The sequence below is a fragment of the Carcharodon carcharias genome, chromosome 9 (assembly GCF_017639515.1).
Source record: "Carcharodon carcharias isolate sCarCar2 chromosome 9, sCarCar2.pri, whole genome shotgun sequence".
NCBI classification, from domain to species: Eukaryota; Metazoa; Chordata; class Chondrichthyes; order Lamniformes; family Lamnidae; genus Carcharodon; species Carcharodon carcharias.
This window is the reverse complement of record NC_054475.1, coordinates 6619405-6633217: the sequence shown is the minus strand read 5'-3', so window position 1 is coordinate 6633217 and position 13813 is coordinate 6619405. Positions and strand designations below refer to the sequence as shown.

The 13813-nt window shown below is 45.8% G+C and overlaps 1 protein-coding gene across 1 annotated transcript in view; it reads left to right on the top strand.

The window, feature by feature from the left end:
* The window catches only part of LOC121282008, a 213884-nt gene that overhangs the window by 75375 nt on the left and 124696 nt on the right, over window positions 1-13813 (top strand). Inside the window, 1 exon segment of the mRNA XM_041195321.1 lies at window positions 11355-11672. Within this exon segment, the coding sequence (XP_041051255.1) occupies window positions 11355-11672 (318 nt within the window).

The window sequence follows — 13813 nt, the reverse complement described above, 5'->3', positions numbered from 1 at the left end:
TGCAATTCTGGGAAAATTCTGCCCACAGATACTGACACCACTAAACTCTTATTTAAAATAATTTCCAATAACATTATAAACATTAATATATATGCTTCACACTTCAATAATATGTTTTACATGGGATGGAACCTTTATAACTGTAGAATGGGAGACCCACAGGTATAATAAAGAATGTGTTTTCGTTTTAGAATCCTGATATGATCTTAATGTTATTATGCTATGATTTTTATCCTTATTAGAGCAAATACTTGTGAGGAATTCTCTGTTTTCTAATGACCACAAGCGCAGTTTCAAGCAAGAAGCCTGATTCCCTGTTTGACCACCTCCTCTCTTGCCCCCTCCATTGTCTCTGTGCTGTCAGACTGCTTGTCCAGCTGTTTGTCCAACAACCAGTCCCAAATTACAACTGAACATTGTGAAGACTGAAGCCACTGTCTTTGTCCCCACTTCAAACACTTTTCCTGATTCTATAAACCTCCATGTCCAATTGAGTTTTCATCCAATGCTGTTGTTACCTACAAATTCGACTGCTCCAATACCATCCTAGTTGACCTTACATCTTCCACCCTGAACCAAATTAAGCTCATCAAAAACTTTGCTGCCAGTTTTACGATGAGAAAGGCTCTATATCAATGCAAGTTATTGTTCTTGTGCTCAACCCTTCCCAGTAGGAAATAACATGTTGGACCAGAAAGTGCAGGAGAGGTTTAGAGGAATGGTTCCAAGAATAAGCAACTTCAGTTATGAAAATAGATTGGAGAGATTGGGACTGTTCTCCTTGGGGAGGAGAAGGCTAAGAGGAGATTTAATCGAGGTGTTCAGAATTATGCGGGGGCTGGATAGAGTAGAGAGGGAGAAACTGTTCCTGCTCGTAAAAGGGTCAAGAACAAGAGAGCACTGATTTAAAGAGATTTGCAACAGAAGCAACTGTGACGTGAGAAATGAACTTTTCCACACAGCGAGTAGCTCGGGTTTGGAATGTGCTGCCTAGAAGTGTGGTGGATGCAAGTTTAATTGAGGCATTCAAAGCAGCATTAGATTATTATCTGAATCGAAACAATGTGCAAGGATACAGGGAAAAAGCAGGAGAATGGCACGAAGTCATATTGCTCATTTGGAGAGCCAACAGACACAATTGGCAAGGAGATCTCTACTGGATTCCACTGGATTCATCCGAAATCCAATAGGGATTCCAGTTGCTTCAGCTAAATTCAGCTGGAACCACAGCCCCTGTTACCAATTGGACTAGGAGTCAGAGAGGGACAATGCAAGAACTGGGGCATAAACTCTCATTCAGTGGGTGGTGCAGTCTGCGGAGGGCCTGAGAAGGCTTCGAGAGAAAGGTGGGAAAGTGGGAGAAAGGGAGACAGAGACAGTCAGAAAGGCAGAGGAGACAGACAGAGACAATGGGAAAGTGGGGACAGAGTTTGGGAAAGTGATGGGGGAGAGACAGAGAGAGTGAGAGTGAGAATGAGTCAGGATGGATAGGCCCGACTCGGGAATCGGGTCAGGCCTTGCAGCCCGTGAGGCTGGGGGTCGGGTTAGGCACACAGACCCTTGCAAGCACATTTCTGGGAGGCCGAAGGGGGAGGGGATGGATCCAGGTGGGTATGAGGATTGGGTGGTCCCGACTCCCACCAGGGGAAGGGGGTGTTGGGGGAGAATTGGAAGTGAGGTGGGGTGTGAACCACAGACCACTTTGCTGGTCTGGACAGCACTCCCACCCCACTCCTCCGATGAAGCATCCCTTACATTGTCCCCAGAGTTGGTCACTCTGGCAGAATCAGCATCAGCCTCAGGGAAGGAGGCAACTGTGGAGGAGACGGCAGTGGCGGAGGTGGAGGTGGCAGATACGGTACATGGCAGAGGCGGAGGTGGCGATAGCAGCGGAACTGAAGGTTGCAGTGAAGTCGGCAACAACAGTGGAGAAGGATGAGGTGGAGGCAGTGACTGAGGAGGTTGAGGTGGAGGCAGTGACTGAGGAGGTTGAGATGGAGGCAGTGACTGAGGAGGTTGAGGTGGAGGCAGTGACTGAGGAGGTTGAGGTGGAGGTGGTGGTTGAGGAGGTTGAGGTGGAGGTGGTGACTGAGGAGGTTGAGGTGGAGGCAGTGACTGAGGAGGCTGAGGTGGAGGCAGTGACTGAGGAGGCTAAGGTGGAGGCAGTGACTGAGGAGGTTGAGGTGGAGGCAGTGACTGAGGAGGCTGAGGTGGAGGTGGTGACTGAGGAGGCTGAGCTGGATGTGGTGATTGAGGAGGTTGAGCTGGAGGCAGTGACTGAGGAGGCTGAGGTGGAGGTGGTGACTGAGGAGGTTGAGGTGGAGGTGGTGACTGAGGAGGGTGAGGTGGAGGCAGTGACTGAGGAGGTTGAGGTGGAGGCAGTGACTGAGGAGGTTGAGGTGGAGGCAGTGACTGAGGAGGTTGAGGTGGAGGTGGTGGTTGAGGAGGTTGAGGTGGATGTGGTGACTGAGGAGGTTGAGGTGGAGGTGGTGACTGAGGAGGTTGAGGTGGAGGCAGTGACTGAGGAGGTTGAGGTGGTGACTGAGGAGGTTGAGGTGGAGGTGGTGACTGAGGAGGATGAGGTGGAGGCAGTGACTGAGGAGGCTGAGGTGGAGGCAGTGACTGAGGAGGTTGAGGTGGAGGCAGTGACTGAGGAGGTTGAGGTGGAGGCAGTGACTGAGGAGGTTGAGGTGGAGGTGGATACTGAGGAGGTTGAGGTGGAGGCAGTGACTGAAGAGGCTGAGGTGGAGGCAGTGATTGAGGATGTTGAGGTGGAGGTGGTGGTTGAGGAGGTTGAGGTGGAGGCAGTGACTGAGGAGGTTGAGGTGGAGGCAGTGACTGAGGAGGCTGAGGTTGAGGCAGTGACTGAGGAGGTTGAGGTGGAGGCAGTGACTGAGGAGGTTGAGGTGGAGGCAGTGACTGAGGAGGTTGAGGTGGAGGCAGTGACTGAGGAGGCTGAGGTGGAGGTGGTTGCCGAGGCGATGGAGGTAGTGAATGTGGGGGTGGAGGAGGAGACATCAGCAGCGACAGCAGCAGAGACAGTGACTGAAGCTGAGGAGGGGGAGGCAGCGGCTGTGACAGTGACAGAGGGAGAATCAGCGAAGGCGGCAGCAGCAAAGGCTGAGGCCACAGTGAGGGAGGCTGTGGAGAGGGAGGTGGAGGTGGGGCAGAGGCAGCGAGGAGACGGTACGAGACCAGGAGCAGCAACAAAACCTGCCTTGTGGTTTGTAAGGCTCAGGGCAATGGCGACTGTGAGTTAATATCTTCCATGTACCATGTGTGTGTCTCTGAGTCAGCGCACCGGACCACACTGCTTCTGCCCGATTAGGTGGAGTCCGACACCAGTCCAGTGCCACCCAGCTCCCATTCCCGAGGACAGGTGATGGAACCTGCCCAGTGCCAGGATGAGCTGCTTGGTAAGATCGGGAGGTGGGAAGTAGAGAAGGCAGCCGACCAGGAAAAGGTGGAGGATATCTCCAGGATTAATGACTGTCTCCAAGAAGAAACTCTTGTAGCCTTCAGCCAGGGTATATATATGTTTATATAGCTGCAATTTAAAGTTACCTGCCACATCCCTTTTAACACTTTCTAATGCAGCATCGCTTTGATCAGAATCAGATTTATTGGGGTTGTGCAAATGCTTCCCCAGCCTCTGATATAACAATAAAAAGCTGCTTTTTCCTTTTCAGTTGCAGTAAGAGGACTGACCCAGCCTCTCAATGTGACAGGGCAGCCTCGGACTATGTCTCTCAGTGCTACCCCTAGGAACACGCACAGTGCAGCCCCCACATTGATTGTTCCAGTTGGGGGGGGAAAGCACGCATGTGGAGTAAGTGTACAATTGGGAAGATATTGATTCTCACAACATTTCCATGGCTTTAACTCAAACTTTTATTCCGAGATCTGTTGAAATGTCATGAGGACTCGAAACGTCAACTCTTTTCTTCTCCGCCATTGCTGCCAGAACTGCTGAGTTTTTCCAGGTAATTCTGTTTTTGTTTTATTCTGAGTGTTTTGTCTGGAGTCAATTACAAGCAGCGTAGACAATGTCTATGTTATAATTGTGTGTGGCTGTCCTCGTTTTTCACAATAAAATTTGTGCAGATTTTATTCAACTTTTATTCAGTGTTTTTTCTGAGTTTATGGAGATGTAACCTCATATTCTGCTGAAATGCAGTTTAATTCAGAGCATCTTCACGCGCACACACACACACACACACACACCCACAAACACACACACTCACACATACAAACACACACACATACACATCCACCCACACACACACACACACACACACATACAAACACACACACATACAAACACACACACACACACTCACACACACACACACACACACTTACACACACACACCCATACACAAATATCCTCAATCACCCACATACATACACACACATTCAGGCATGGGAATGTGTGATTTCAGTACATTGTTGACATTCTTGATCCTCATTTGGCCCTGAAATATATAAGTGCACCAGCAATAAACACCAACAGATAAACGGCAAAAGTAACCAGTTGGGACCAGTACTACTTACATCACCAGTATTTCTGGCTGTTCCTACTGGGTGACCGGTAATACCGGCGATATTGACAGTTTTACTGGTAATACCTAGATCAGAACTGGTCTTCATTTACCAGTTTGGAATTGGGATCTACTGGTGCCGGTATTACAGGGACTTCCTTCTGGGAATGACAATAAAGGAATGTGCTTCTCAACTCACTGCATTGTCAACCTGAGGTCCATTGCTTTAGACATGTAAGAGTGAAGACTTTACCCATGTGGAACAGATTGCCTTTAGAGGCCTGAGTTTCATTCCGGTTTCAATGGTTGAAAATTTTTTGTTGTGTACAGAATGGTGAGGGTGGATGTTTAATCCTAAATGAACGTAGTTCAGTTTCAGCGCAATTCATTAACTCCACAAATAATTTAATGGTTCATGACCAATGTAAATAAAGAGTTAAACTCTGAAAAAAATGTTTTCAAAACTGTTGCACCTTATCATGTAGATGGTGGCTTGAAAACACAAGAAAAATGTGTTGCTATTCTCAGGGTTGAGGTGTGACAGAAACCTGTGAAAGTACAATAGGTGTTAGTCACAAAATGAAGGGTTGTGTTTGCAAATGGGAGATGAAGAAGAACTGCATTGTTACAGGGCAAACACGTTGGCAGCAAGTGTTTGAAGTTTAAGCAGCTTCAGCTCAGAACAGACTCTGAGACACAACAGGGAGAAGGAAGGTTACCTGGATTCTTTGTGCCAGGAGTCAATCACAGCTCTTAGGACAGGGTGAGTGTGACTGCGAGTGAGGCAGGTAAAGGGACCCAGAGGGCAGGAGTGCAGGAGCCTCAGCCTTTACAATTGTTCTCCAGGTCTGAAGTTTTCTCAGCTTGTTTGGACAAGAGAAGCGGATGAACATGGGGGATGAGCTAACTGACCATGACACCATGGCACAGGAAGTCATTCAAGTGGGGGGAGCAAACAGGAATGTAGTGGTAGTGAGGGATAGTATAGTCAGAGGGATTGACACCATTCTCTGCAGCAAACAGCGTGAGTCCACACGATCATGTTGCCTGCTCGGTGCCAGGGTGTGGGACGTCGGCTCAGGGTTGGGGAGGAACTTGCATTGGGAGGGGGAGCACCCAGTCATCGTGGTCCATGTAAGCACCAATGACATAGGCAACACAGAGAAGGAGGTTCTGCACGATCAGTGTGAGGAACGAGGCACCAGATTAAGAAGCAGAACCGCAAATGTCGTAACCGATGGATTATTACCTGAGCCATGTGCAAATTGTCACAGGACAAATCAGACTCAGGAGGTGAATGTGCCTCAAAGGCTGGTGTGGAAGAAGTGGGTTCTGGTTTGTGGGGCACAAGAGCCGGTACTGGGGAAAGTGGGATCTGCACAATTGGGATGGTCTACACCTGAACCGTGCTGGGACCAGTGTTCTTGCAAGCCACATAACTAGGGAAGTAGAGAGGTTTTTAAATTAAATAGTGGGGCAACAGATCATATTCAGTATAACGCTGTAATTCAATGAGCAGAAAGAAGTCAAACGAAAAAGCTATTATTAGGAAATATGAAATACAGACACTGACAATGGGGGATAGAGAGAACAAATCAAACAGTAAATCAACAGATGAAACTAAAAGTTATAAAAAGAATAAAAGTATAAAACTAAAAGCTCTGTATCTGAATGCACGTAGTATTCAAAACAAAACAGATGAACTGAGAGCGCACATAGAAATCAATAATTACAATTTGATAGCCATTACGGAGACATGGCTGTAGGAGGACATGGATTGGGATGTGAATATTGAAGGGTACAGGGTACTTAGGAAGGACAGGAAGCGAGGAAAAGGTGTAGCGGTGGCTCTGTTAGTGAATGATGGTATTAGTACAAGAGAGGAAGAAATAATTGGACCTTGTCAGAAAGTCGTGGTGATAATCATTGATGTCATTAATTTACATATAGACTGGAAAAGTCGGATGGGCAAAGATAGCCTAGCTGAGGAGTACATTGAATGTTTTCAAGGTAGTTTCTGGATTCAACCAGACAGCAGGCTATACTAGACCTGCTATTGTGCAATGAGATGGGAGGAATTAACGATCTCACCGTGCAGATCCCCCTAGGAAACAGTGACCGTAATAGGATGCATTTTACATTCAGTTTGAGGGAGAGAGGAGTGGGTCTGAGTCTAAGGCTGTGATTTTTGGGCCGTGTTGCTGGTGGGACTAGCTGTGGGGGAGGCAGCTCCCCAGCCAGAAGCCCCACTGACTTGCGATGGGACCGGAAGGGCCGGCAAGCGGGTGTGGAAAATGCCGCTGTAAGTTTTTAAACTTAAATAAGGGCAATTATAAGGACATGAAAGCTGGGATGGCTAAAGTGAATTGGCAAAATAGGTTAAGGGATTGGTCAATCGAGATGCAGTGACTCATATTTAAGGGGATATTTCAGAATGGACATTCCAATGTGTAAGAAATAGTCCAAGTGACGGACACACCATCCGTGGTTAACTTGAAAGGTTAAACATAGTATCAAACTCAAAGGAAAAGCTTATAATTCTGCAAAGACAGGTGGCAGGTCAGAAGATTGGACAGAATAAAAGGAACAGAAAAGAATGACTAAAAGACTAATAAGAAGGGAAAATTTACTTTATGAGAGAAAGGTAGCCAGGAATATAGCAACAGATAGGAAGAGTTTTTATAAATATTTAAGAAAGAAAAGAGTGAACAAAGTGTGTGCTGGTCCTATAGGAGGTGAGCCTAGCTGAGGAGTACATTGAATGTTTTCAAGATAGTTTCTGGATTCAACCAGACAGCAGGCTATACTAGACCTGCTATTGTGCAATGAGATGGGAGGAATTAACGATCTCACCGTGCAGATGCCCCTAGGAAACAGTGACCTTAATAGGATGAATTTTACATTCAGTTTGAAGGAGAGAGGAGTGGGTCTGAGACTAAGGCTGGGATTTTCGGGCCCTGTTGCTGGTGGGACTCGCTGTGGGGGAGGCAGTTCCCCAGCCAGAAGCCCCACTGACTTGCGATGGGACCGGAAGGGCCGGCGAGCGGGTGTGGAAAATCCCGCTGTAAGTTTTTAAACATTATTACGGGCAATTATAAGGACATGAAAGCTGGGATGGCTAAAGTGTATTGGCAAAATACTTTTACGGATAGGTCAATCGAGATGCAGTGGCTCATATTTAAGGGGATATTTCAGAATGCACATTCCAACAAGTAAAAAAAAGTCCAAGTGATTTGCTGATGACACAAAGAATGATTTCATTTATTGTGAGGGAGATTGAATACAAAAGTAGGGAAGTTATTCTTCATCTGCATAGGGCACTAGTGAGACCACATTTGGAGGACTCTGTACAGTATTGGTCACATTATTTAAGGAAGGATGTAAATGCATTGGAAGCAGTTCAGAGAAGGTTTACCAGGCTAATACCAGGAATGGGTGGATTGTCTGACGAGGAAAGGTTGGACAGACTAGGCTTCTATCTGCTGGAGTTTAGAAGAGTAAGAGGCGAATTGATTGAAACATATAAGTTCCTGAGGGGACTTGACAGGGTGGGTGCGGAGAGGCTGTTTCCTCTTGTGGGAAAATGAGGGGTCACCCATTTAGAACAGAGATTAGGTGATTTTTTATAACTCAGTGGGTTGTGAATCTTTGCAAATCTCTTCCTGAAAAGGTGGTGAAGGGGAGGCTTCGAATATTTTTAAGGCAGAGGTGGAGTGGCACAAATCAGCAGTAACTTGTGGCATTTCACGATTCATTGGCTTTTCTCTTCATCGCCAAAAGTTGCTGATTGATTTTCACATTAAAAGAGGTGTTTGTTGTTCATACCCCATTATATTTTCAGGAAGTTCTAGCCCATTGTTATAGAGTTGATTTTCCAGCAACTTTTCTGCGTGGAAACATTGAACTTTATTTACAAGACAGCAGCAGCAGCTACATGTGTGTATCTAACTCTATAACTAAAGGACAACTCCCCGTGGAGGTTCCACATGCTGCAAACTGGTTGGTTTACACACATCATGTTCTCTTACAACAAAGGATTATTCTTAATGTTACAGTCCTACGTTTATCAAAACTATAATTATTACATTCCTCACCCTTTAACATTTCTGTACATTTTGCATTTACAAGGATGTTTATCTCATGACATTAAAATACTTACACCGTCATGAACTTATAAGCTCGGTCATTCAAGTGGTTTCCTGATCCATGTGGAATGTTATAGTTTCACCACCTCTGATTCTTTGGCAGGAACCACAGTCTCTGCAATAACATCAGGTACCTCATTAGGCACAGGCAGATCAGTGTCGTCCACTCCGACAGAGACATCGGGCATGACTATCCTTGGCTGTACAATTTTAACAGGAACCACAGGTTCAACAATGGCTACAGGTGGAACATCAGTTTGTGGGGTATCTCCATTCTTTTTAAATCAATCAGGTGCTTACGGGTGATCTACAAAGATTAGCAAATAAACCCAAAATATTAAGAAATCTCTGTATTCAATTTGACAAATAAATTTCAGAAATGAAAAAAATACTTCTGTTCCTGTGGGGTTTGTGGAAATTGGGAGGGGGTTCCTGTTCTAACTCACCTCACAATTCAGTATAAATACAAGCTCAGCTCACCATTCTCCATATGTTCTAACTTTTTAACATTCTTGTTTTCAGGATTTTATATCCTTTCAATGAAAATTAGTTTAATTCTTTTGTTAAATATAACTGACAGAAGTTCAAGTTCTTAGGGGTCAGATTTCATCAGCTGCCTTAATGTGGTTTCATAATCTGGCTTCCTGCTATCTTCGTCCTCATTTAAATTCCTTGTAGCATTTATATTAGACACCTATTTCAATGTGAGAAACAAGAGCTGAGTGTCAGGAAACAAGTTCTTCCCTGATCTTTGTGAACAAAACGATATGGATTTTGATTCTCCTCATTTGTTCTCTGCCCGGTGAGTGACAGCCAGAGCTTGGATATTCAAATCATCTGACTTTGTTTAACTCTCGTGCGCTGGTTATACAGGATAAGTTTAAATATTTGGAGACATGCAAAGTTACAAAAGAGGTCTTGGGCATAGTGGGTAGCGTCTCTGTATCTGAGCCAGAAGCTCTGTCTTTGAGTCCCACTTCTGATCTTGTTGAGAATGGAAGGCACGTTCTAACCAAGCCCAACAGGTTGATTATCAACCTGAAAATCTTCCAACAGACCTAAGGCTGGTGGGAAGAGGAGGAGAGATCCCAGTCCAACATGCTTGATGTGGAGTGCTGCCGCTCATTCTGTTGTCTCTGGAGGTTTTTGACCTGTTCCAGGGAAAACAAGCTTTGGAATGCAAAAGTAAACATGTGCTTTTTCTGCCGCATCCGTCTCTAGATGTGGGAAGTCTCCTAAGTGCAAAGGCACAAAATAGTCAGCAAAACCAAATGAATAATAATTGTGAAGTATTGTATTACCTTGTGAATTTACTATCACACCATGGGAATAGTTAATAAATAAACTGAACTGCATTATTAATTATGTATGATAAGTAAAGGAGAATTTAATTGTCAAAAAGCTATGACAGCAACATTTTGAAAATGAAAACCTGTTTTAATTGGTAATTTTCAATATAATCTGATGTCCAGTATACACTGAAGACTGCAGCGGTAATAATCCCACAAATAAAACATCTCCCAAGTTGGCAACTATTTCTGTTTTTTAAAGTACAGTTGATGAAATATTGTTTTATGAGGCTCTCTCAGTGACACTGTTCCTCACTGGTAGATCGTTGGTCTACATCACTCTTCTCATAAGTAGCCTTTTATTTTTCATTCTTTAACTTTAAGAAACTAGATTTTGCTCATCACTCAGTATTGCCACCTCTCCATCATTTTCGATGAATCTATTTTATAACACACAATGTTAAACTCCCAGCCCCATCTGCTCTAAACCACAACTTTAACCGACCCAAAATATTTTGTGCCTCTAGCTTATCAATTTTCAGCAGAATATTTGATGTACCTATGGACAGGAAACTGAATCATGTTTCTGTCTGTTTGGCAATCTTCTTCTTTTCAATCCTTCATTTCTCTGATCTGATATCTTTTCCATTCCCTTTTCATCTGTAACTTTCCCTGTATCTTTTTCCTTTTCTTCACTTCTCTCTAGCCATTTAATTATTTTCAATCGCTCTTTTATTATTTTAGTGCAAAACTCTTTCCCCAAATCATGAGTTTCTCTCCCAGCAAGGCCATTGGTGTCATGAATGTTCAAGTCAAGGCATCCAAATCCCTACCTCAGGAATCTATCCATCCTACAAGGCCACCTATCACACAACCTCCCAAACCTTCAAGGCCTTCAAATCCTACCTTTGGATGTCCCTAACTCATTCAAGATCTGAACACCCCCCCTGCAAGGACACAAACCTCCCCCGCACCCCACACACCTCAGATCAGATCAGGGAACTGTCGGCTCCTGTGACCCCTTTCACACTGCTCCACAACCGACTGCAAATCAGGCCTGTCAATCAGGCAGGTTTCTGGCTGTGGAACCTCTTGATGATGTCATACGCAGTCTGGGGTTATACCCCACAGTATGAGGCAGAACCCCAATTTCCAGGTTCCCTCACTCTACCAGCCCCTGCCAATATGTCAAGAAAATGTCCCAATTATCTCACGAGTATATCGTTGTCTGTGACATGCTTTGGAACACAGTGAGGCTCCGATAAGTGTCTATATGAATGATTACTCTCTTCACAAACTTGATGGAATTTAACTCATTAAAATGTATCTGTTTGAATTAAGCAGTTATTTCCTGTTCAATTTCTGAAATGTTCTCTCCTCCGTTTCAGGTACAGTGTGGGCAAAAAAAAAAGTAACAGGAGTTGTGTGAAGAGCGATCACAATAGATTGTCACTATGATGCACGGAGGTACAAGTCACCTATAAAATATTGGTGTCGCGGCTGGACTCGCCAGTGTAATGTTGTAGCATCGACAAATTGGCGAAATGGAAGAATATCGGTCACAGATAACAATTCACAAGGATTATTTATTGTTACTATGGAGGATCTTCGCTCAGGAGATACCGGATGGTACAGCTGTGGTATTGAAGAACCAGGCCACGATTCAATGTTTGCTGTGTGGCTACAAATATCTAACGGTACATTTCTTACTGTTTTTCTTTATTACTCTCGACTGAAATGTCTGATCAATGTTTTATCTGGAAGGAAACATGACAGCTCCGATATCCCGAGGCTCCTCAGCAATGCAGAGTCTTAAAGGGAAAGGGCAGAGGTCGGGAAATCCGACTCATGTTACCCAAACCCAATTCATGGCCTGTCCAACATGTCAGAGTTGAACTTTACAAGTGAACTAAACGGAAATGGAAAAGTTGTTTTGATGGTAAAAGAAGCTTCTTTATTAATTGTTGAGACATTGGTCTGGATATTCAGCCTCAAAGCGGGTAGGGGGAATTCGGAAAATTCCCCACTTGGCCTTGGAATAAAGTGCCCACAAAGGTGGGAATCCCATTGCTGGGAGCTGTGCCCGGGCTGCAGTCTGGCCAGCCACACCAGGAAGAAATGCAGAGGCAGCCACAGGGGCTGCCGGCTGCGGAGACGGGCTGTTTAAAAGGCCCCTCCTTAATGCCCTTGGACTTTGTAACAGCTAAACTCAAAACACAAAGGCCCTTCAACCCTCACCCCTCACAGCCCACAAAGGGGGTGTGTGTAAGGGGAAGATTTGCCATGAGGGGGCTTGGAGGTGGGTGGAAGTGTACAGCTTGAAGTCAGGAGCATGTGGGGTTATAAGGCGTGGGTAAAGGGACATAGGGTGCATGAAGGGCCAAGTGGGATCGATGGGGGTGTGACTCGACATAGGGGGTATGAGATGGACCTTTTGAACTTAGCTGTTAAAAGGTCCCCTCATGCAGACCAGTGTTTACAGCTCCTCTGAGGGGCTTTGGACTACGTCTCATTCAAAACCTGGCCCGAGTCCATGAAAATTGCAGAGGGGTAGGACGTGTCTATCTCCACAATGGAGGCAGCCAGGTTGGGGTGTTCTGGGTGTGGGTTTTGAAGGAGCCAGCCTGTATCCTTTAAAGCTGCTCCCAAAATCACACAACCCCGGAATGCAGTTGGGAATCCCAGAATTAGGACACACCCGCCATTTTTAAAGGGCTCCTGAATCAACCCAAGTTGGTGAAATCCAGGCCGTCACTTTGGTCTGAAGGCTGCACAAAGCACAGGGCGGAGGCCCTGGACTGAGACACCTGCCTTTATCTTGTACAGAAAGTGTTCACATGTGAGTGACATGAACATTGCTCATCAAAATAAGGAGCGATAGGCAGGGAGACATTCTTTGGAGTTTATTGACAATAATGAACAGTATGTACAAGTGATTAACACCCGTGCCCAGGACGTGAAACTACATCTCCTCAACCACGCGGTGTCTGCCGGCACCGTCGAGTCCTTCCGTGCTCGTTGGGTGACCACGCGGGTTGGGGTGCTTTATCCAGCCTCTTAATCACATTTTGGTTTGATGTTGTAAGTTTCCTTTAAATCCTGTCTTTGGTTTTGCAGTGACCCTCACTTAGGGGCTGCGTTTTATTTTATCCCTCATTTTGTTAATTTAGTTTATTTGGTTGGCTTTAAAAGAGCTACATCTTCTCAACTTTCCTAATCCTCCCGCTACATCTTGGTGCTCCGCAGACATCCAGAGTGGAGGTAAAGACAGTCTGCTGACTGCTATGCTCTGTCTGTGATAACTTTGGCGGGCGTCCTCTGGAGGCCTGAGGCCTGGAGGGCCTCGGCTTCCTTTCGAGGTCCTGCTGTGTGGCATTAGCAGCCTCCTTGGCCTGTGGACTTGGAGCTGTCACGGTCACAGTAAGAGGGGATTCGGTTGGGCCAGACACTCCCGGAGTCACCAGGATGAATGGCCCCGGAGGGTACACATGTTGATCCTTCTCGCTATGGGTCCCCAAGGACCCTTGGCTGAATTCTTGAGGAGCAGGGGTAGCTGGAGTGAGATCGAGCTGCCCGCACCCCTCTCACATACACACTGTCAGGAGCCAACTATACATCAGCAATGGAGTTCAGCCCCACAGCAGTGTAGGAACGGTGCTCTGGACCAACGTCTCCATGGCAGCTGCCATCCTACCAGTGTTGACTTCGGTGCATTGACATGCCGGCGCTATCACCTCAGAGTGCAGGCGGACGGACTCCTCCATTGTGCCTTGCAATCTGAGGGGTGCAGCAGATATCCCTTCCTGATGTTCCCACGTTGGCCTTTCCAGCTCCAGCA